Here is a 25,093-nt window from a genome sequence, read left to right on the forward strand (position 1 = left end):
GAAGATGGATCCAAATAAAGAATCAAGGATTAATGTAGACACACAAAGGCCGGGCGCGGTGGCTCACGCCTGTAATCCTAGCACTCTGGGAGGCCGAGGCGGGTGGATTGCTCAAGGTCAGGAGTTCGAGACCAGCCTGAGCGAGACCCCGTCTCTACTAAAAATAGAAAGACATTATATGGACAACTAAAAATCTATATAGAAAAAATTAGCCGGGCATGGTGGCGCATGCCTGTAGTCCCAGCTACTCGGGAGGCTGAGGCAGTAGGATCGCTTAAGCCCAGGAGTCTGAGGTTGCTGTGAGCTAAGCTGACGCCACGGCACTCACTCTAGCCTGGGCAACAAAGTGAGACTCTGTCTCAACAAAAAAAAAAACAAAAAAAAAAAAAAAAAAAAAAAAAATGTAGACACACAAGGAGCTACAGTAAATGAAAGAGACATAAAATGTACTAGAAAGAGATGATAAAGAGATATGGAAGAGGCACTATTTGAAGAGATCAAGGCTGAGATTTTCCAGAATTATTTGATGACTGAATGCAAACCTTCAACCATAAAACAAGAAGCCCATTCAAAGAATTCTTACTTGTTCGTTTAGAGTACTTGGCCAAGTTACAATAAAATCAACCTCCTCTATTTCTAGAGGTAATCAGGAGCCATGATATTTTCATAATATTGTACTACTCAGGCTTCAAAAGTGAATAATGTTGTGAAAAACATTCTGTCTAGTTTGCATTTTCTTCACCTGCCAAATTCATGGGTTTCTTGCTAAATTAATTTGCTGCTTTTAGTGAAAACCAAGGCACACTAGAATCTAGGCTTTAGGGTAACATTGAAACCCCCGGAGACCTTCAATGTCTGGTACAGTGTTAGACACAGCAGTGATTGTTTAAGAAAGGTTGTTGACTGACAATCAGCGTGATCAGGTCTGCAACAATGGGAGTTAAGCCATGTGAAAGAAACCAACCTAACCTTGTCTTTCCAGACCTTGAAATAAAATTGGATTTAGCAAACACCATCTTAATACAGATGTCCCCAGCCACCTTACAGGAAGAGCTCAGGTTGTAGTAAGAATAATCTCAGCTAACATTTGTGAATCAATAAATCATTTACTATGACCAGGCACTATGCTAAGCATGTAATAAGGAGAGGAAAACAAAAATTATTTTATACTATTCAAAAAACTGTCTTTAGTCTACATAACTGAAAACAAGTTGCTTATATTCTCTAAATGCGTCAATAAATCCTACTCTGGTGTGTGCAGCTATTCCCATTATAATAACAAAAAGTTTCACAAGGTAAAATGTAAATAAATAAATAAAATTAATTTTATTTCATTTTAACAGAGAAGAGTAAACTTCACGTGATAAAATTTTTTTTTAAATTGCCAAAGAGGTTAAGGTTGTTGAAATTCTTTTTTCTGAACAAAATAAAAGTATACATAAAACAAAATTATTACCCATGGAGAAATGGTAAGAAAAATGTTTCTTGGTTTAGCCAATTTGGTCTGCTCCCTGTAGAAGGCTGGGAATCTACCAGATACAGCATAGCCTTGGCCTCAGGGCAGCAAGTTTCAAAATTTGCTGTGCACCAGCATCACTAATAAGCTTATTAAAAACATAGATTCTTGTGCTCAACTGGAAAGATTCTGGTTTAGCAGGTTTGAGATAACGCCCAGTATTCTGCCTGTTTTGCAGGCACCACAAGCAACATGGGAAGGTGGTCTAGAGCACTCCTTACAAAACTCTGTTTTAGGAGAAACATAGCCACCTGCCCTCCCTGTCCTATAACCCTAACAATCCTGACCAACTCCAGCACAACCCGAGAAGTGATCTGATTTACAAGGTCTGGATCCATCATCAGAGGAGCAGATTAGAGCCATCATGATTTCCAGGCATGAAACAAACTGCTATTTATTCTCACAGCATCTGTAATTATTGGTTCAAAATTATCATGCATTAAAGAAATTCTTTTCATATGTCTATCTACTCCTTCCCTCCTTCAAAAAGAGAATGGTCTCACCTTTTTATACTCGTTATTGTAATGGGCCATTTTCTCTTGGCCTTCAACTTCAGATTCAGTTTCAAGAATGAGAAAGAATAGTTTGGACAAAACAGATGTTTGAAATAGTTTTTATTTAACCTGAAGAGTGGGTGATCAATATGTTTACCTGATTGCCTAGCAGCCAATTGGACACCAAGGCCTCTTTGAAGTAAAGCACCACATTGAGTGGCTAAAACCAGGGAGGTGGAGAGGATATGTAAATATCTTTGGTTAAAAAAACAATTGAATTGCACTTATTTTGAAGTACGCTTTACAACAATTTTCTTAAGAGAGAAATTATTGTAAATGACAGATACTAATTATTACTAAGACATAAGGTTTTGTCATTTCTATTTAATGAGTGAGCCACATGCATTTGCTCTCACTCATAGAGAGTCAATCAGGAGAGAAAAAAGCATGAAATATATTTAATTTAACATCTACTTATCAACATGAAGTTCCCCTGTCCACTGAGTTTCACACACAATGTTCACTCCAAAGAGTTAACTACATATCCTCTGTTTTCTCTCCAGAACCTTCTGATGACTTTGCAAATCAGTCAACAGTTCAGCACAAAGACATCCAGAGTCACGCTGGCATGTTGTGACAGATCACACAATTACATGCGATTCATCCCATTCTGAAAGTGCCCGAACAGCGAACAGCAGAGGTAAAAGGACTCAAATGTCAAAGCCAGCACAGCCTGAGAGAGACCCGAAACTCAGACTCCCCAATCTATGGGGAAAGTTTCCTGCTGTGGCATGGAATAAAGGAGACAGACAGAAAATGACAGCAAGACTTCTGAAAACATCCCTTGCTTTGCTCTTCCTTGCCCTTTTTGAGGTGCTGGAGGCAACAAAAATATCATGCAGAAATGAAGAAGGGAAAGCTGTGGATTGGTAGGTAAATGAAATATAAGGATTGGTGGATGCAAATAGAAAGTCAGAGTATGGGAGACAGACGGGCTCACTGTGCAGTTCCTAAGGGGAACTTCCATCCTGCTTCCTACCTGTTAAAAAGAAACAGAGTTGAAGTGTGCAAATGGGCCAAATTCCCAGACAGTGGTAGGCTTCTGAGTGAGAGAATGCCCTCCTGGAAAGGGCTGAGCAGCCCCCACCCCCATCTTGGGCCTGATTCACTGCTCTCAGCAGGGCAAGGCCAGTAGCCACAGAAGTGGATTGAGCTGACAGCTTCTGTCAGATGGCAATTTCCTTTAATTACACTGTAGCTTTTCTAACAACTCTTCCAATGTCCTTCTAGAGATTGACCAAGGAGAGAAGGCAGATTACTTTTTTTCTGAAACTGGAGCACGCACTCCTCCTTACAAGAAGGAGAAGGAGCACCTGATCATATATAGCACTGTTCGGCTAACCTTTGTTTGTTTGGCACCACAAGCAGCTGTTGGAGTGGGTGGTAGGTCACTGGCCTCTTGTACAAAGCCACCAAACACAGTGTTGCTTTATGGTCATGGATTCTCCTAAAACTTTGATCACTTTTTCACTCTTTAATTAGGATGTTTACATCTGCCAGTGTGGTTGGTGTCAGGCTTTGTATAAATTGCAGGCTAGAGAATACATATTCTCACTCAGCCAGTCTTTCAGCAGTTGCTGAGCTCATACCAGTCTCTGTGCTGAGTTGTGAAAATACAAATATGAACAAAACATAGTTTCTACCCTCAGGGAGCTCACAATTATGTATTAAGGGCATAGGTGGAACATTGAGGAGCATAGAGCTCAGAAGCCTTCTTTGAGGAAGCAGTTTTTGAGCTAAGTTTTAAGAACAATTATGTATACGTTGATTTTGTAGCCTGACACTTTGCTGAATTTATTCATCAATTCCAGGAGTCGCTTGGCAGAATCTTTGGGGTTTTCTAGATATAAGATCATACCATCAGCAAAGAGCAATGGTTTGACCTCTTCTTTCCCCATTCGGATACCCTGGATTTCCTTCTCTTGCCTGATTGCTCTGGCTAGGACTTCCAGCACTGTGTTGAACTCAAGTGGTGACAGTGGGCAGCCTTGTCTGGTTCTAGTTCTAAGCAGGAGTGCTTTCAGTTTTTCCCCATTCAGTATGACATCGTCTGTGGGTTTGTCTTATACAGCTTTTATAATATTGATGTATGTCCCCTTTATGCCTATTTTCTTAAGAATTCTTATCATAAAAGCTTGCTGAATTTTGTCAAATGCGTTTTCTGCGTCTATTGAGAGGATCCTTTCGTCTTTGTTTTTGCTTCTATTTATGTGGTGAATCACATTAATAGATTTGCATATGTTGAACCATTCTTGCATCTCTGGGATGAAGCCCACTTGATCATGCTGGATTATTTTTTTGATATGCAGCTGAATTTGGTTTGCTGATTTTATTGAACTCTATATTCGTAAGGGATATTAGTCTGGCAAAATCAACGTACACAAATCAGAAGCATTCCTATACACCAACAACAGTCAAGCTGAGAATCAAATCAAAGATGCAATACCTTTCACAATAGCAACAAAGAAAATAAAATACCTAGGAATATATCTAACCAAGGAGGTGAAAGACTTCTACAGGGAGAACTACAAAACACTGAGGAAGGAAATTGCAGAGGATGTAAACAGGTGGAAAAACACATAATGCTTATGGATTAGCAGAATCAACATTGTTAAAATATTTATACTACCCAAAGTGATTTACAAATTCAATGCAATCCCTTTAAAGTACCAATGTCATTTTTTGAAGGTCTAGAAAAAATAATTCTATACTTTGTATGGAACCAGAAAAGACCCCGAATAGCCAAAAGAACCTTAAGCAAAAAGAACAAATTGAGAGGCATCACTTTACCAGACTTCAAGCTATACTACAAGGCTATAGTAACCAAAACAGCATGTTACTAGCATGAGAACAGAGAACTAGACCAATGGATCAGAACACTGAACCCAGATATAAAACCATAATCATATTGCCATCTGATCTTTGACAAAGCAGACAAAAACATACACTGAGGAAAAGAATTCCTATTCAATAAATGGTGCTGGGACAATTGGATAGCCACATGTAGAAGACTGAAACAGGATCCACACCTCTCACCACTCAAAAAAATTAATCCATTATGGATAACAGACTTAAACCTAAAGCATAAAATTATAAGAATTCTAGAAGAAGAGGTCAGAAAAACTCTTATAGCTAATGACCTAGGCAAAGAATTTATGCAGAAGACCCCAAAGGCAATCACAGCAACAACAAAAACAAATAAATGGGACCTGGTTAAATTAAAAAGCTTCTGCACAGCCAAGGAAACTACCATTAGAGCGAATAGACAGCCTACAAAATGGGAGAAAATATATGCCAGCTATATATCTGATAAAGGGCTAATCACTGGAAACTACAAAGAACTCAAGTGAATCGGCAAGAAAACATCAAACAACCCCATTAAAAAGTGGGCAAAAGACATGAACAGAAGCTTTTCAAAAGAAGATAGACTAATGGCCAATAAGCATTTGAAAAATGCTCCATGTCTCTAATCATCAGGGAAATGCAAATCAAAACCACAATGAGATATCACCTAACTTCAGTGAGAATGGCCTTTAGCAAACAGTCCCAAAACAAAAGATGTTGGTGTGGATGCAGAGAGGAAGGAACACTTATTATACACCATTGGTGGGACTCCAAACTAGTACAACTTCTATGGAAAGTAGTATGGAGATACCACAGAGAACTAAAAGTAGATGTACTATTTGACCCAGCAAGCCCACTACTGGGTATTTACCCAAAGGAAAAAAAGACATTTTATAAAAAAAGACACTTGCACTCAAATGTTTATAGCAGCACAATTCACAATTACAAAGATGTGGAAACAACCCAAGTGACCATCAATACATGAGTGGATCAATCAAATGTGGTATACGTATACCATGGAGTTCTACTCAGCCATAAAAAATGGTGAACTAATTAATACCTTTTCTAAAAACCTGCATGGAAATGGAGACCATCCTTTTAAGTGAAGTATCACAAGAATGGAAGAACAAAAACCACATGTACTCACTACTAAATTGAAACTTATAGATCAACATTCATGTGCACATATGGTAGTAAAATTCAACAGAAATCAAGTAGGTGGCAGGGGGAGGAGACAATGGGTAAATTCACACATAACAGGTACAATGCACACTATATGGGTGATGGACACACTTATAACTTTGACTCAAACTATACAAAAGCAATTCATGTAACCAAAATGTTTGTACCCCCTTAATATTCTGAAATTTTTTTTTAAAAGGACAATTATGTAGTAGCTAGAAAAAGAAGAGAGATGCAAGGGCATCTCAAGCCAATGAAGGAGCAATGAGAGCATACAGAGGCAAGAAGCAACATAGAAAGTTTGGAGTTGCAAGTAGTTTGGTATTGCTGGACCTTCAGGAGAATGTTGGAAAATGGCGGGAGGCAAGGGTAGTGAGGTAGGTGAGGGCCAGGTCACAAAGGGCTTGTGTGCTGAGCCGCAGGATTTGAACTTGACACAGAAAGGGAGCTAATGAAGGACTTCAAGCAGGGGCGTGATATGGTCAGATTTGCATTTTAGGAAGCCCACTGGCAGTACTGTGAAGGCTGGATGGATGAGGACGAGCCTGGAGTCTCAGAGACTAGGACTTTTGCAGTATTACAGGTGAGAAGACGTGTAGACCTGGGTTAAAGAAGTTGTGGTGAAACAGAGAGGAACACTCTGAGAAGACTTGGTAATGGACGGTCTGCAGGGGGCAGGAGAATGGGAGAAGTTAGGAATGACTTTGAGGTTTCTGGCTTCTATGATGGCATGGATATGTTCCCTAATAATATGGGTTGAGTAGACTTGGAGCAAAATATTATAAACTTTGTTTCAAAAACATAGAGTGAGAGGTTTCTGGGATATCTTTGTGTTTAGGTTTATCTGGACCTCAGCATAGAGGTCTGGGCTAGAAATAGATTCAGGAATCTTCAGAATATAATTAAAGATGGTCATCCAGGAAAAATGTTTAAAAGCTGTCAACTGGTATGCCATGGCACACTGGTAGTTCACAAACTCTTCGCTGGTGGACCACTAAATTGTGATGGATATATAAAATTTATTTTTGGCACAAATGAATGATATATTACTTAACAATATCTGTCAGAGAGAATATAAGCAACTTGTTGCCAAGATGCTACAATTTACTGAGAGAGTTAAAGGGCAGAGGCCATCAAATCAACACCGAAGAATAATTTCACGTTTCCTGCCACACATGAGGATCTGGCCCTGTGCATAAGAAAGCATAAACCGGGCCAGGAAAAAGTTCACTTAGATGAAAGTATAAGACTGAAGAGAACCAAGTGAAGAGTGGGAAGCTTTTATAGGCAGTGTGAGACACTGTTGTATGGTAATAGTGTGTATATTATAAAGTTTGGAGCAAACACATGAGGATCTGGCCCTGTGCATAAGAAAGCATAAGGCGGGCCAGGAAAAAGTTCACTTAAATGAAAGTATAAGACTGAAGAGAACCAAGTGAAGAGTGGGAAGCTTTTATAGGCAGTGTGAGACACTGTTGTATGGTAATAGTGTGTATATTATAAAGTTTGGAGCACTATGTTTAAGGGTTAATTGTGGCTCTTGTGCTATCAGAAAGCTTTCAGCTAAAGCAGTGGTTCACAATTGAGGGTAATTGTGCAATATCTGGAGACAATTTTGATTGTCACAACTTGTGAGTACTACTGGCATCTAATAGGTAGAGGCCAGAGATCCTACAATGCATAGAACAGCTCCCACAACCCAAGAGTGATCCGGCTTACAATGTGAATAGAGCACATTGGGAGACCTTGTGCTGGGTAATCCAAGAATGCCTGAATGCTAGATGGGCCCAAGCATCTCTCCTCCCTGTGAGATACCCAAAAGAGACATATAAATAGAAAAAAATAGTAAAGGAAAGAAAGAGCCTACTTACTTAGTTGAGCTTAGGCCAGAGGATCAAGGAGGCCTCCACCTACCCTAAAGCCCAAACCCAAATCTCATACCCAGCCAACCAGCTGCAAAGAGATGATCATGCCAAGCACTTACAAGAGAACCCCAGACTTCTTCATTCCAGGTCTGGGCCTGGGCCTTCTCCCCACTGCAACCATATGGACTGTGGAGGCAACAACAGAGAGAGCCACTCTCAAAGTCCATGGACATCCATTTCAGGGACCCCACCCACCAGGCCAATAAATGTCTTAGAACATAGATATCCAGTCAGATTTATATTTCCTTCTCTGGAAAGAATCAAAAAGAAAGATAGAGAAAGAGACAGAGGCTTGAGCCAATCCCTTTCCTTAGAGGCCCTCTGTGACATATAAGTGAGAGGTATATTAAAGTATGTAATGGTTACTGCCACTAGGAAAGCAGTCAACAAATGTTAATAATTCATAATTATTTCCTTTGTTAGGTTTACCTTTTATAAATTACCTATACAAGTTAAAAGACAAGACAAGGAAAGTAAAGGGAGTGGGTTGGAGTACCTGTACCTAGACTCTACAACTAGAAGCTGGAGGAGGAGTAAGCAGCCAATGAATACCACAAAGAGTGTTTTGGGAAGGACATTACACCAGCTATATGAAGCATATGCCTCTAAGGTATGTTAAGGTTAATAACTCATTTAAATAATAGAAAATTCATGAACAGAATCCAAAGCTTTCAAAAGATTTTTCCTACTCACCCACCCAACCCCCAATCCTAGCATATTGAAGTAAGCTAGCTCAGAAGTAGCCCAAAACGACTATCAGAATAAATATGACCACAACTTTGGGAAATATATCATCATACTCTACAGCAATGGCATATTGTTGGTTCACTTGGCACCATGTCCAATGGTATCACTGGGCAAAGTGTGAACTAATTGTATATTGAAATCTTCTGGCTGCCAAAAGCTCTGCCAGCTCACTCAGTACTTGTTATTTTATTCATCTGGTAGAAGTAGGAAGAAGAGTCTTCTCTGCTGCTGCAAGGCAACAGAAATCCATGGTCAATATGCTAGGAGTTATGGATTTGTTTATGTCATGGTGTTAATGAGTGGTAGTGATCTAAGTAAAGATCTTCTTCCTTTGACTTAATTATTTTCAAAATGGTAGGTTGAGAAGTAGGTCTGTAGTTCAAGGCCTTAGAAGTAACTTGCCTGAATGGAGATTAAACCTCTATCTGGACTTCATCAGGCAATGAATGAGCTAACCAGCCAAAAAGACATAGGTAAATAGGCCTGCTGGCTTAATGTGGGCAGCCTCCCAATGTACCAGGCACCATCTGTTGTTCAGTGGCAAGATACTGCTTTCCAACCAGGGATCACAAGTAAAATCGAGCAATAATTAACATCCAATTACACTCATGTATATATTTCCTAACAATAACTTATAGAAAAGTAAATATATAAAATGACTCAGTTTCTATAATATGCTGGGCTCTGTGCTGGGCCTTTACCTATGTCAAGTAATGTAATGCCTACAACGATACTGTTTTAGCCTCTAGCCCTACAGCACAGGTGTATCTGAGTATTTACTCAAAATGTACAGAGAGCTGTCACTGTGTGTGGTAATATTCACTTTAGTCACCTGACATTAAGATCAGCCTTCAGAGCCGCATTACAATGTTAAAACTTATTTGTAGGCTGTTTGAGTACATGTGATGTGCGAAGCACTGTTCTAGGTGCTTTTTAAAAATTATTTAATCTCAAGAACAACCCTACTTTGAATAAACAGACTACAGTTGACCCATGAACAATGTAGGGGTTAGGGGAGATGACCCCTTGCCCCATGCAGCTGAAAATTCACATGTAACTTCTGATTCCCCAAAAAACTTAACTACTAATAGCCTACTATTGACAGGAAGCCTTACTGATAACATAAACAGTTGATGAACATATATTTTGTACATTATATGTATTGTATACTGTATTCTTATAATAAAGTAATCTAGAGAAAATAAAATACTCAGGAAAATCAGCAAGAAAAAATCAAACAACCCTATCAAAAAGTGGGCAAATGACATGAATAGAAACTTCTCAAAAGAAGATATAAAAATGGCTAACAAACATATGAAAAAATGCTCAACATCCCTAATCATCAGAGAAATGCAAATCAAAACCACAATGAGATATCACTTAACTCCAATGAGAATGGCCTTTATCAAAAAAACCCAAAACAACACATGTTGGTGTGGATGTGGAGAGACAGGAACACTCATACACTGCTGGTGGGACTGCAAACTAGTGCAACCCCTGTGGAAAGCATTATGGAGGTATCTTAAACAGATTCAAGTAGACCTGCCATTTGATCCAGCAATCCCATTATTGGGCATATACCCAAAGGAAAAAAGGTCATTCTGTAACAAAGACACATGTGCCCAAATGTTTATAGCAGCACAATTCACAATAGCAAAGATGTGGAAACAACCCAAATGCCCATCAATACATGATTGGATTAGTAAGCTGTGGTATATGTATACCATGGAATATTACTCAGCTTTAAGAAATAATGAAGATACGACATCTCTATGGTTCTCCTGGAGAGAGTTGGAACCCATTATATTAAGTGAAGTATCCCAAGAATGGAAAAACAAGCATCACAGGTACTCACCAGAAAATTGGTTTCCCTGAACATCACCTAAATACACATCTGGGAACGACACCAATCGGATATCAGACTGAGGTGGGGGATGGGGGAGGGGATGGGGTGTATGCCTACACAATGAGTGCATTGCGCACCGTTTGGGGAATAGTAACACTTGAAGGTGCTGACTCGGGAAGGGGGGGTGGGGAAGGGAGGGATATATACCTACATGATGGGTGCAACGCGCACTATCTGGGGATCAGACACACCTGGAGCTCTGACTTGGGGGGAAAGGCGGTACATGGGCAACGTATGTAACCTGCAATTCTGTATCCCCCATAACAATAAGATGAAATAAAAAAAAAAAAAGAAAATCATAGGGAAGAGAAAATATATTTATTATTCATGGAGTGGAAATGGAACATCATAAAGTTTTCATCTTTGTCATCTTCATGTTAAGTAGGCTGAGGAGGAGGAGGAAGAGGGGAGGTTGTTCTTGCTGTCTCAGGGGTAGCAGAGACAGAAGAGGTGGAGAAGGTGGAAGGGGAGGCAGGAGAGGCAGGCACAATCGGTGTGACTTTATGGAAATGCTTTGTGATTTCTGTCTGACTTTTTGCTTTTTTTTTTAAAGAATGATATTCTTTAATTATAATTATTAAAAGTGGGTTACAAATACATATTCTACTTTGGAAATTTATGCTGTTTTAGATTTTCATGTTTTTATGAAATTTGGTAGAGTCCTACATATCCCCAGCTTTACTCAATAATCCATATTAGCATTTTATACCCTGACCACCACATGTTTCCTAATTTTTTTTATTTTAAAATATTATGAGGGTATAAATGTTTTTGGTTACATGTATCAATTTAGTTATGCTTGAATCAGGGTTATAAGTGTGCCCATCACCAAGGCAATGTTCATTGTACTCATTAGATAAGTTTTCGCCCATCTCCTCCTTCCCCCTCGCCCCTGCTTGATTTCCACTAAGTTTTACTTCCCTCTGTGCACATGTGTGCTCATCGGTTAGTTCCAGTTTAATAGCAAGTACATGTGGTGTTTGTTTTTCCATTCTTTAGATACTTCACTTAGGATATGGTTTCTAGTTCATCCAAATTGTTGCAAAAGGCCTTAATTCATCTTTCTTCATGGCTGAGTAGTATTCCATAGCATATATATACCACACTTTGTTAACCCACTCATGAATTGATAGGCACTTGGGTTGATTCCACATCTTTGCAATTGTGAATTGTGCTGCAATAAACATTCAAGTGCAGGTATCTTTTTGGTAAAATGACTTATTTTCCTTTGGGTGATTACCCAGGAGTGGGATTGCTGGATCAAATGGTAGGCCTACTTTTAGTTCTTTGAGGAATCTCCATATTGTTTTCCATAGAGGTTGTACTAACTTGCAGTCCCACCAACAGTGTATAAGCATTCTTTTCTCTCTGCATCCATGCTAGCATCTATTGTTTGGACTCTTTAATAAAAGCCATTCTAACTTGGGTAAGGTGATATCTCATTGTGGGTTTAATTTGCATTTCTATGCTAATTAGTGACCGTTGAGCATTTTTTTCATATGTTTGTTAGCCGTTAGTCTATCTTCTTTTGAAAAGCTTCTGTTCATGTCTTTTGCCCACTTTTAGTGGGGTTGTTTTTTCCTTGCTTATTTGCTTGAGTTCTTTGTAGATTCGAGCAATTAGCCCCTTATTGGATGTACAGCTTGCGAATATTTTCTCCCATTCTGTAAGTTGTCTATTTGCTCTGTTTATTATTTCCTTTGCTGTGCAGAAACTTTTTAATTTAATCAGGTCCCATTTATTTATTTTTATTCTTGATGTGATTGCCATTGGGATCTTCTAGATAAATTCTTGGCATAGGCCAATATCTAGAAGAGGTTTTCCAATATTTTCGTTTAGAATTCTTATGGTTTTATGCCTTACATTTAAGGATTTTATCCATCTTGAATTAATTTTTATGAGTGGTGAAATATATGGATCTGGTTTTGATCTTCTGCATGTGGCTATCCAATTTTCCTTATTGAATAGGGTTTCTTTTCCCCAGTGTCTGCTTTGTAAAAGATCAGTTGGTTGTATGTGGGTGTTTTTATATCTGGGTTCTCTGTTCTGTTCCACTGGTCTGTGTCTTTATTTTTGCACCAATACCATGCTGTTTTAGTTACTATAGCCTTGTAGTATGGTTTGAAGTCTGGTAATGTGATGCCTCCAGATTTGTTCTTTTTGCTTAATATTGTTTTGGATATTTGGGTTCTTTCCTGGTTCCAAATGAAGCATAGAATTATTTTTTTCTAGATCTGTAAAATAGGACATTAGCATTTTGTAGGCATTGCATTGAATCTGTAAATCACTTTGGGTAGTATGGACATTTGAACACTGTTGATTCTACCTATCCATGAGCATGATATGTTTTTCCATTTGTTTGTGTTGTCTGTGATTTCTTTCCTCAATATTTCATAGTACTCTTTGTAGAGATCTTTCACCTCCTTGGTTAAATATATTCCTAGGTATTTTATTTGCTTGGTAGCTATTGTGAATGGTATCGAGTCTTTGATGTGACTCTCAGCTTGACTGTTATTGGTGTATAGGAATGTTACTGATTTGTGTGCATTGATTTTATAACCTGAGACTTTGCTGAATTTAATTATCAATTCCAGGAGACTCTTGGTGGAGTCTTTGGGGTTTTCTAGATATAAGATCATATTGTCAGCTGACTTTTTGCTTTTCCATTTTTCTAAAAATGTTTCTATGTAGTATCAATCTTTCTTCCACCATTTGCTTTAGTTTCAGTGCCCATTTCATATAAGGGTCCATGTCATAAAACAAGTTAAAAGCAGTCTTGAATAATCAGAACCCTTCTGGTAGATTGTCTAATGTCAGTTTGTTTTCTGACATTGTTTCTTCTACAACTTCTTCCTCATTGGTTCAGAAGCACTTGTCTCCATTAAGTCATCTTTTGTTAATTCCTGTGGTGTGGTGTCTGTTAGCTCTTGAATTTCTCCAAGATCCATACCTTGAAACCTTTCACCACCTCCCACCTTTTTTGGCCATATCCACAATCTCTTTCATGATTTCATTGCTTGGCTCCATTCTAAATCCTGTGAAATCATGCACAACATCTGGACACAGTTTTCTTCAGTAGGAATGTATTGTTTCAGGCTTGAGAGCTTTCATGGCTTTTCCTGTAACAATGATGGCATCTTCAATGGTATAATCCTTACTGATTTTCATGATGTTCTATCGGGATTTTCTTCCATAGTGTTGACAATCCTTTCCCTAGAGTATCATGTGTAACATGAGCCTTAAAGGTCCTTATGACCTCCTGATCTAGAGGCTGAATTAGAGACATTGTGTTTGGGGGCAAGTAGATAACTTCAATGTCTCTGGAGTTGAAATGGGGTGCTGGGTGGCCAGGGGCATTATCCAATATCAAAGGAACTTTAAAAGGCAGTTCCTTACTGGCAAGGTACCTCCTGGCTTCAAGGACAAAACACTAATGGAAGCAATCCAGAACAAGGGTCCTTGTTGTCCAAGCCTTCTTTTTGTACACTCAAAAGACTGGCAGCTGGTATTTATCTTTTCCCTTCCAGTCTGGACGGTTAGCAGCTTTATAGATAAGGGTAGTCCTGATCACAGACCAACTGCATTTGCACAAAACAGTACAGTTAGTCTATCCCTCACTGCTTTAAATCCTGACGTTCATGTCTCTTCCTTACTTTGTGGCACTTTTTTTTCCAGAATAAGGCACTCTCATCTACATTAAAAACCTGTTCAGGCAGATATTCTCGGTGATTTTCTTAATGGTGTCTGAGAATTCATCTGCTGCCTCTGTGTTGGCAAAAGTGCTTCTCCTGTTATCTTGACTTTTTTTTAAGCAAACCACTTTTTAAAATTATTAAACCATCCTTTGCTGGCATTAAATTCCCCAGCTTTAGATTCTTCACATTCCTTTTGCTTTAAGTGGTCATATCATGATTTCACTTTTTCTCAAATCCTATTAGAGTCTGTAAGTAAGCCTTTCTTATAACAATCCTGTACCCACATAAAGGTTGCATTTTCAATATGAGATAAAAAGGTATTTCACAAGAAGTACAAGGTTTTCGTGTCTTGCTGGCATAGCTGCAACAACAGCTCTACAAATTTCCTTTTATTTTTTTACAATGGTCCTTACACTGATTCATTTATCTAGAAACGGTGGGCAACTGCAGCTGTAGACCTCAACCTATGGTACATATCAAGCAATTCAGCTTTTATTGTAAAGTCATTACTTTTCTCTGGTTATTGGGAGCATTTCCAGCATCACTAGTGGTACTTCTTCTTTGTTATTCAAGGTTTATGGTATCACACTAAACATGATGAAAAATACTCAAGAACCGTGAGAGATCACTTTTTGCTATAATGTGCAATTTACTGGAGAGATGAACTGCTCATGTGAAGATGATTAGTGTCACATGGCATTTTAAAGGGATATTTGCAACACTTGAGCTCACTTCAGTAGCAACAGAAAGTAGCTACAAAATTATTACAGTTGTATAGAATGTACTACAATTAATTTTATGCAGTTATGATTTAATATTGCATCTTTACATTTGTTTACATTACCCTCCACTGCCTATGGCAAACAGTACCATGTGCAGTCTATAAATGTGTGCATATGTTTTGATAAATTTTAACGTTTTATAATTGATTTGTATCTATTTTATGGTAGTAAATTATAAAAAAGACTAATATCTACATATATTTTATGCATTCATGACATACCTAACTTTTTCTTAATTTTTTCAATATTTCTAGGATATGGAGTTGATCTGCAAGTGTTTTCAAATTGTTGGAAATCTCCCCTCCTAAATTTCCCAATATATTTGTTGGAAAAAAATTGCATATGAGTGGACCCAAGCAGTTCAAACCTGTGTTGTTCAAAAGCCAACTGTATTATGTAAAATGAAAACTGCCTGCAGCTGCTTCTGCTTTCCAAGACTGAGGGTGGGGACCAGGAGTATAACCTATTAGTGAGAAAATAAATGCCTACATTGTTCCCATCTCCATCACAGAGATTGCTGAAAGAGGAAAAAGGAAAGAGTAACACCATTCTCTGTCATTTACCTTAGTTGGAGTAGATGGCTCTTAGTTTGGCAGAGTACAATAATAATCAGTGGAGGTTCAAAGGTAGCCCCAGACTCTAGGAAGGAGAAGGAGCTAAACTGCTCTGCAAAACAAAAAAAGGGGCGGAAGGGAGCCAGGAATTAAAAAGTGTAATAAATATCGACGGAGGCTGGGGTATGGCCTAATGGTGATGTGAAACCATTCAAAATTTCTTACCTTCAGTAAAATCTGCTCATACACATGGTCTTGAGTGATTGGTTCTGGGGGAAAAAATGACCAAAAAGGGGGGAGGGTACTGATTTCCCTGTCTGATTGCCATGGAGCCAAAAGAAGAGAACAACAGCAGTGGGTCATATCCAGGTGAGACTGAGTGTTCTTTAGAAGCTGGAATTATGTGCCAGAAGTGACTGTGAGAGCATAACTTCCCCACCCCCTGACCTGGAATTGAACTTCGGACAGAGAGTGCAATGAAGATCAGACCAACTGGTTTTAAATCTCAAATGTCAAGATGACCAAGGACAATAGCTGGGTACATTTGGAATTGTTTCCCTTCTTTTGCCTCTGCAAATAAGAACCTTCATAAGCACTCACCAGACTATATTGCAGTGGCCTGTACTTGCCTGTCTGTATTTCCTGCTAGACTGAAGGCAGAGACTGTACCTGACTTTTTAATATCCAATGGTCAAAACAATACCCAAAGAATGTGTTAAAGGAATAAAATTGTCCAAAGTCACACTCCTATATCTACCCATTCTCAAATCCCATGATCTTTTCCCTTTATCAATAGCCTCTCTTCCCACTAAGTCTACAACCCGTTTAACCTTAGTTGGCTGTTACACTCCTGATTAGAATAATAAATTTTATCTATTATGAAGTTCCTTGCTGGGTCTTCTCAGAGTCCCTCCATGTTGTAGCCCGAAGGCACACAAATGGCCTCATTTCCAAATTCAACGTTGGCTCATAGAGTAACTAACTGTTAGAGTTCTCCAGACAAGGACAATGTGAATGCCATTCTGCAGCTATGGTCAATTATGGAAAATGAGGGTAAGAAAAAGCTTACTTTCCTGGATATTCCTAAACACAGCAGCCAAGAATGCTACACAGAATACGTTGTGCATTTTTCAAATGTTTTTGATTACATCAAATAATTAAGCAACTGTGAGAGACTCCATTATCAACTTTTTTCCCTGAGAGAAAAGCAAGGGTCTTTTAAGAGTCTCATGGTCTACCAACTGAGCTAGCTGGGCGCCTGCAAGGGTCTTTTAAAAGGAGATTGGTTGTCCTTCCCTGCTTTTAATTATGTCACTGAGGTTTTTTTTTTTTTTTTTTTAATATGAACCTTATTATTGGCTCCAATAAAAGCCATTGCATTATGACACAAATGAAATGGAACTACCCAGCACAAATATTAGCAAGTTTCCAAAACATGACAAACAAACACTATCAAAATAATAGCTTTGATTCAGAGATTTGGCTGTTTAGACAATTGACTCACATTCTGCCTTACCAGAGGAAATCCAATATCACACATGAAATTTCAACACTTTTTCTAAGCAGGGAAATACCAAGTTAGAAAGGTGAAGTGATGGCGAGAAATAGATTGCAGAAAAATGCTCCCATATTGAGGAGGAAAGGAGAGCAGATAATGAGGACTCCTGATTAAGTACGAAGCTATGACCAAGTGAAGTGAACCCAAAGTAGGCAGAGGAAATCAGATCCTGACAGCCAGTTCTGCACCACTGTGCCTATAATATCAGTGGAAAAAAACCCAGGTGTAATCCTTGGCTGGTTGTTCCTACTTCATTTCCTGAACAAATAATTCAGTACTTCTTTATCGTACACCGGTTGCTTAATCAGAAACCTGGTTCCAAAATAACCAACAGAAATAGGAATATTGCCCTCACACACACACATCACAATGCGTAGGGCTCCTTTTACATGAGTCGAAATCGTGCGTGGTTGAGAATGGACTTCTTTTCCCCTGTCTTGCATGTCACAGAATTCATACTGATGGGGAAGATGCCTATTAGGGGAACGGATGACTTCTCATGTGTATTAATGAAAGCTCTGTATTGCAGGCTGGGTAGCTGGTAGAAATGTTGTGAGCATTTGTGAGTGGAAGATTTACACCATTGTAACCTTAATATATTCCTGCAGAGTAACAACACAGCCTACCTAATATACAATGATGGAGTCCCTAAATCTGTGACTTATAGCACAAAGTATGGACACACCAAAGGTATGACAAAGGCTCTTTGTTTCTCTTTCCTATTGGAAATCAACATTTTGTTAAACATTTCATCTTGAACATTCTCACATTCCATGTTAAAAAAAATAGCTTTCCTTCTTAACTGCTTATTTTGAGTTGTTTAAGTGTATTTCAATATAACAAATTATAATTGATTATATAATTTGACTTGACAATTCCACTTTTAGAAATCCTATTTTATTTCTAATATATTTCTAAATATACACTTTACAGCAAGTACTGACTACTGGGAATATCAGACAGTATATATATACACCAATGAGTCTATATATATGTACATGTATATGTATATATGTGGATATATGCACACACATTTTAGTCAAATTTACTGAGGTATAATTTACATACAGTAAAATTAACTCTCCTTAATGTAGACTTCCCTTTGCAATGAAAAAGCATTTTTAAATCATTTTTTATATTGTAGTAATTTTATTATTATACATTTTGTTATACATTGCTATTATACATTGTTATCATATGTAGTAATTTTTATTGTGCTAACTTTTATAATTTTTCTATTTGTAAACTATGCATATATGTTTATGCATTATAGAAAAATTCAGAATGCAAGTAAACATAAAATCTGTAATCCCAGTGCCCATTAGATAAATACATTTAATCTTTTTTATTTTTCCTAAAATATTAATATATATTTTAAAACATCTTTATAAAAGTATTGTAATGACTATTTTTCAAACTTTTTTCAATTTAATATATTATGAATAACTTTCCATGGCAACAAATATTCTTCAAAAGATTCCAAACGCAAATGGCTTCAGGGAGCAGGCAAGTGATGTCAGCAAGCCAAGTGGTCTGAACTAGAACTTGGTTTATAAGAGAGAGTTTCTATTCAGCTTGCCTGACAGGGATGCAATTTTTCAAGAGATTTGAAAATTAGTATTTGTGGAAAATCTCCTCAGTTTTTAAATGTTGGCAACTAGTCCAAAGTTTTTTTACAAAAATATTCTGCAAGCCTAATAAAATGGATGTACAGGCTGGATTTGCCCCATGGGCTGCCTTTGCAGCCTGTGATTAAGAATATAATTTGTAATGTCTGTCAAAGGTTATGAGCATTAAAAGCTTTTTATTTTAGCCAAGTTGCTCTCCTGATGGCCCTATTTACAGAGAACCCAACAGTTTTTATAACATGCCACATCCTCCAACAATCTCCCACCACTACTCCTGCTCTACTCTGTTAGTTGCTGCAGAGGTTTAAAGAAAAGGCTATAAGAGGAGTGGGGCCCAATGTCGTGGGGAGGGCTCCCTTTGCCAACAGATGCCCTAGCATCCTATGGCATTTGTGCTAGGAGGTTAGGATTCCAGCAAAACAGCACACTCATCTTGAAGGTCATCCTGCTCTATGAGGCAACAGAACTTTCAATATTTTCCAGCATGACACAGGTATTGATTACTTTTCCACCGGAAGAGCAACAGAACATTTTCTTAAGGTGTGCTCTTTGAAAAAGAAATAAGTAGCAGGCATTTGGCTTCCACTCTAACAATAAGGCAAACATAAATGAATGTTATGCTTTCATGGTCAAATGCAAACTGGAAAGTCTAGCTACCATACCAAACCTACCTGATATATTAATATTGACAAACACAGAAATAGTCATAGGTACCTGTTTAACAGGATTCTTTTTGGCATGTAACAAGATAATAAAATATTTCTATCTTCTTCCTTTCTGGCCTTCATGTTATTTTGCTCTAGAGATTTTTACTAAACATAGTTAACTGAGATGCTTTAGCAAGGCATCCTTTTTTTTTCTTTGCCTCTTTTATTGGGCTTATATAATTAGGTGACTCTTCCACCAATAAATGACCATCAGTTCTTTACAACAAATTACTGCAAGTATATTTCTTCATTTGACATTTTCTCATTCAACTCTGTTTTTTAGCCAGCTTTTGAAAATAGCTTAGCTGCTCAGCGGTGAAGATACTATCTAAATCTTGCCCAGGTGACTGTACAATTTAACAAGGTCAAATTCCAATTTAGCAAATTTGCATTCTGCCCAAACAAATTTTCCTTGTGGTTTCAATATGAGATTCCTCTTAACTCTTCACAGGATGGCTGCCTTGGCTCCCTTTGTGTGGTGCCTTGTTATCAGCTCTGGGGCAATGTGATGTGTGCAGAATTGTTTTTGCAATCTTTGAAAAATGAGCATGATCCTTGTGATTCTTGGCCCTAACAGAACACTAGCCTAAAGCATAAATGGGCTTAAATGTTGCAACTTTGAACCCTGTTTTAAAAGGCGCTTTTTTTTTCTGATTTGTCTTTATTAAATGTGTCTTTGATAGGTGTAATGCTGTGGAACAGAGTCCAGGGGTTCTGGCTGATTCATTCTATTCCCCTGTTTCCTCCAGTTCCTGAAGAAGGCTATGATTATCCACCCACGGGGAGACGAAATGGACAAAGTGGCATCTGCATAACATTCAAGTACAACCAGTATGAAGCAATAGGTAAAATTAGAGTATGTAAAAAAAAAAAAGAGATAGCAATGTTGAAGAAGGGATTTGGAAATGTATTAATGAATGTATCATTCCATTTTTTAATCTATTCATAGACCTACTGATAGCTAGATTCTAATACTAACTTTGCCTGGTAAGGCCTTGGGTAAGGCTCACTTACTGGGCTTTGGTTTTTAGTCTACCAATAAAGTTGTTAAACTTGATTGGGGCAGTAATTTTGAACATATTCAGGGGCCAGGTAGATAACAAAAATGAGTGAAACAGACAGATATTACATGGGCAGTGGGGATAGTGACAAAATGGGGTGTTGACTCTCCCCTAGCTTCCCTCAAAGGCCTCAGTCCGTGGTGTTGCAGCTATATTGGAATATAGACCTTATGATTACAGATCTCCATATTTTTCATGAGGAAACAGAAACTTAGGGGGTATGTCGTGTGTGTGCGTGTGTGTGTGTGTGTGTGTGTGTGAGAGAGAGAGAGAGAGAGAGAGAAACTCCTGATTTTTAAATATAGGCTCAATCTTAGTTTTTTTTTTTTTTAATTTGCAGACCACATGTTGCCTATAAGCTGCCAGCATGACACCTCTGAGCCAGATAATCTTTCTTTAAGATCTCAAGCTCAAATAGCCAAAAATACTTAGATTTGGAAAACCATGGTGGGAGAGGAAAAGTAGGAACACTGCTCTACCAATCACTTTTTACTGAGAAAGTTGGTTGCTAAATAGCAGTGAAGAGTGACTTGTCTCTAGATACAGGAGGTTAGAAAATGTTTTTCATGGAATTTCCATCTTACGGCAAGGATCACTGAGCTTCTTGCCCAAGTCAAGCTCTAGTTACCAGCTGAGTTCACGTAATGATCAGAGAGCTGAATATAAAAGAGATTGGGCTGATTATTCTCAAAGCTGGGTGATCAATGCATGGAGTTCTCCATTTTTGTATGTGTACATTTAGGAGAAAAAAACATATAGTCTCCAAGGCCAGATTGCCTGGGTTTGAATGCCAGCTCCCTCAGTTACAAGCTTTATAACCTTGGACATGTAATAACATAAATTCTCAGTTAATTCATCTATAAAATGAGAATAATGATAACAACAGAACTTACCTAATAATAAGGTTGTTATGAGGATTAAAAGAGTAAACCCACATAAAACTTATAGAACAGTATCTAGAAAGTAGGAAGTGCTCAACAGATGTCAGTTATTTTAACCTAAGTCATTTGAAGGCCATTGGTTTAAAGAAGGGAATGCTTTTGTTCTTGTTTCATTTTATTGGTTTGCTTTGTTTTTTTTTTTGTTTTGTTTTTTTTGTTTTTTTTTTTTTTTTGAGACAAGGTCTCACTCTGTCTCTCAGGCTAAAAAGTACAGTAGTATCATCATAGCTCACTGCAACCTCAAACTCCTGGGCTCAAGCAATCCTCCTGCCTCAGCCTCCCAAGTAGCAGGGACTATACACTGTGCCCGGCTAATTTTTTATTTTTTGTAGAAACAGGGTCTTTCTGTGTTGCCTAGGTTGATCTCAAACTCCCAGCCTCAAGCAATTCTCCTGCCTTGGCCTCTCACAGTGCTGGGATTATAGGCATGAGCCACTGCACCCTGCCTCATTTTGTTTTTTAATCCACAACAAGATCTATAATGTCAAAAGGCATTTCCATTTGTGTCTTAATTCTTTTTTTTTTTTTTTAATTGTTTCTTGATTCAGATTCTCAGCTCTTGGTCTGCAACCCAAACATCTATAGCTGTTCCATCCCAGCCACCTTTCACCAGAAGCTCATTCATGTGTCGCAGTTGTGCAACAGGTCCAGCTCATCAAAGATCCCTGGCAGGCACCTCACCAGGCTTCAGTCAGCCCAGGGAGAAAGTTTCCTCCATTTTGCAAAGTCTAATTCTTTTCTTGATGGTATGAAAACCCATTATCAAACAATATGCTATATAACTCCACTGTTGGATTCACTGTGGATTGCTTAGAGGAAATAGTCTGATTATTCAGGGGAAGAGAAATAGAAAAGAAGAGAGAAAAGAGGAAGGAAAGAGAAAAAGGAAGTCAAGGACCAATTCAAACATCTGCCTGCTCCTCTTGAATAGCATGGTTACTGATGCATCCACGAAAGTTTCTCACAACTGTTCAGCCAGGGCCAGTGAAAACTCAGTCCCCAGCCTCTGCTTGGCATGGGGCCACAGCCCTTTCCTCTTCTCCCATTCCCTAAGCAGCTACGTTAAGCCTTCCTTGCTCTCAGGTCCTTTACACCCCCTCACTCATAGCTTCACTTACTCCTTCATAAAGAGAACAAAGATCACTAGGGAGAAACTGCTTTGATATCACACCCCCACCCCTCCAACGATCTTACCTGTTTCCATTCCTTTTTACCAAATTTCTTCCCATCCCGAAAGAAGTGATGCACCCCCTGTGCTCTGGAACCTATCCCAGCCCCGAATACTTTGATGTGTCCATTTGATCTATTCTCCCTCTTCTGTTTCAACTCTCCCACTCTCCAGACTCCTTCCTCATAGCATACAAACATGCCTCAACACTGCCCCCCTCAATTCTAAAGCCTCGATGTTTCCATTTGTTCCCCTTCTTCCAGATTTCTTTTTCAAAAACTCTTCAGGGACCTCACTTGCTCAGTGCTTCTTCACTGCAGGCTTCCTTCTGTCTGTAGACACTCTAAACTCTCCCCAATCACCAATGGCTGTTTTAGATCACCTCGCTGTCTTCCTTGCTTATTTGCTTCCTTCCTTTCTTACACGTTGAATAAAATTTACTGAATGCTACCACTAGCCAAGCCCTGTGTTAGACACTAGAAATCCAAAACTTAACAGGATAGAAATAGTCTCTGCGGAATTTGGCATTGTTGAAACCCTTTCCTTTCTGAAACACTCCCCTTCACTGATTTTTGGGAGTATACAGTCTCTTGGTCTTCCTCCCACTTCTTTTAAGTCTCTTCTGCCAGGTCCTCCTCCTCTGACGACTCCTTAGGTGACTGGGCTGCCAGGTGGTCCTCTGCCCTCCCTCCTCTCAGTCTACCTACCCATGCTGGACAATTGCAGTCAGCCCTCGGGTGACCCCCAAGTCTGGATCTCTACCCCAGACACTGGCAGATGTATTCAGCAGTGCGTGGGACATTCCCGCTTGGAAGTGGTACAGCCACACCAAATTCAACACACCAAGCTCAACTCGTCATCATCCCCCACAAACCTACTCTTTCTCTTACACTCTGCACAGTCACCCAGGTGTTCTAGATCTCTTCTTTTTCTCACTCCTCTGTCAACCCATCAAATTCAGTCAGTTCCAGATCCTTAATAACACTCACATTTATCTTATCATCTCCCAACTCTCTGCCACTTCACACACCTTTGCTTATTGTCACAGTTACTGTGACAACCTTATGTTTTTCCTATCTACTTTCTAACTCATGCTTCCCAATTCATTCTGCACATTGCCTCTCAACTGATACTTATGATCAGAAATCAGTTTCTATTAATCGTGCACTAACATTCCTTTACAAATTCCCTAATGATTTCAGGAAAATCCAAACATTTTAGGATGGCTTACAAAGATTTCTAGACACTGGCCCCTAATTACTTCCCTAGCCTTATTCTTTCCAAAGGTCTTTTCAGGACAAAAACATGTATCGCTCCCTTATTTGTGTGGCACAGAAGATGTGTGCAGACACCAACATCATCATAGTAATGATAACTTTGTTTGCATATCACTTTAGCATTTACAAAAAATTTTCTCATCTACTATCTCAATTATGTTGTTATTATTGTACTAGTGACATTCACATATCAGGGGTGAATGATGATTTCCACTCCTGAGGATATTTTCAGGGACTTATCTAACTGTAAACACCAACCTCCCTATCTTTCTCCTTCTAAACCCTAGACATCTTTGCAGCCTGGATGGCTCCAAAGCTGAAGACACACTTGCTAACAGAAACCTGGCAACGAACAGGACAAGAGCTTCCTTCAAACTGCTCCCTTACTTACCATGTCTACAATATCAAAGCAATTAAGTTGTCTCAACAATCTTATTTCAATTCTTCTCAGGATCATGCCAAGTGGTGTATTTCCCAAAAGGGCACCAAAAATCACTGGACGTGCATTGGAGACATAAATCGGAGCGCATCCCAAGCCTTCAGAAGTGGAGGATTCATTTGTACCCAGAATCAGCATATTTACCGAGCATTTCAAAGATTAGTTTTATATTATGAAATGTGTAACTAATTTTGGTAAAAGGACACATGGACTATCACTGAAGACGCTGATAACTGGTTTTCTTCCATGGGAGTCATTCTTTATATATTAAAAGCCTGTTAATATACTCATAATCCGCATATTATAAAATAAAATACTTTTCTCCCATGTTTACCATTTTATCTTCTAGTTAGTGGTAATTTATCTATTTTGCATTTGTATACCATAAACATAAACTATTGTATATAACTAACATGAGAACAGAGGAAATGAAGTAAAAAATATTTTTTCCAGATTAGTCAACTCTAATTGTTTATAGATTGGCCTGCTCATAGATTAAATTTCATCTTCTCAGTATTTCCCTGGCTTTCCTCCCCACCCTTTTTTGAAGAAAAAATCCAGCTCTCTCTATACTTCCATACCGTTTGGTCGTATTTCACCTAAAGTTCT

General features: G+C 38.5%; 2 protein-coding genes across 2 annotated transcripts in view; one reads left to right on the top strand and one right to left on the bottom strand.

Annotated features, from left to right (window-relative positions):
- Positions 1-2,093, bottom strand: part of LOC138390698 (uricase) — a 35,074-nt gene extending 32,981 nt beyond the window's left edge. Inside the window, exon 1 of the mRNA XM_069480166.1 lies at positions 2,020-2,093. Coding sequence (XP_069336267.1) covers positions 2,020-2,049 — 30 coding nt within the window. The 5' untranslated portion in view covers positions 2,050-2,093. The remainder of the gene's footprint in view (positions 1-2,019) is intronic.
- DNASE2B (deoxyribonuclease 2 beta) overlaps positions 1-24,823 on the top strand; it is a 28,062-nt gene extending 3,239 nt beyond the window's left edge. Inside the window, exons 3-8 of the mRNA XM_069480165.1 lie at positions 2,574-2,939; positions 8,445-8,631; positions 17,872-17,953; positions 20,282-20,443; positions 22,149-22,346; positions 24,333-24,823. Of these exons, the coding sequence (XP_069336266.1) occupies positions 2,725-2,939; positions 8,445-8,631; positions 17,872-17,953; positions 20,282-20,443; positions 22,149-22,346; positions 24,333-24,673 (1,185 nt within the window). The 5' untranslated portion in view covers positions 2,574-2,724 and the 3' untranslated portion in view covers positions 24,674-24,823. The remainder of the gene's footprint in view (positions 1-2,573; positions 2,940-8,444; positions 8,632-17,871; positions 17,954-20,281; positions 20,444-22,148; positions 22,347-24,332) is intronic.
- Positions 24,824-25,093: the final 270 nt, after the last annotated feature.

Source organism: Eulemur rufifrons, chromosome 8 (genome assembly GCF_041146395.1).
Source record: "Eulemur rufifrons isolate Redbay chromosome 8, OSU_ERuf_1, whole genome shotgun sequence".
Lineage (NCBI taxonomy): Eukaryota > Metazoa > Chordata > Mammalia > Primates > Lemuridae > Eulemur > Eulemur rufifrons.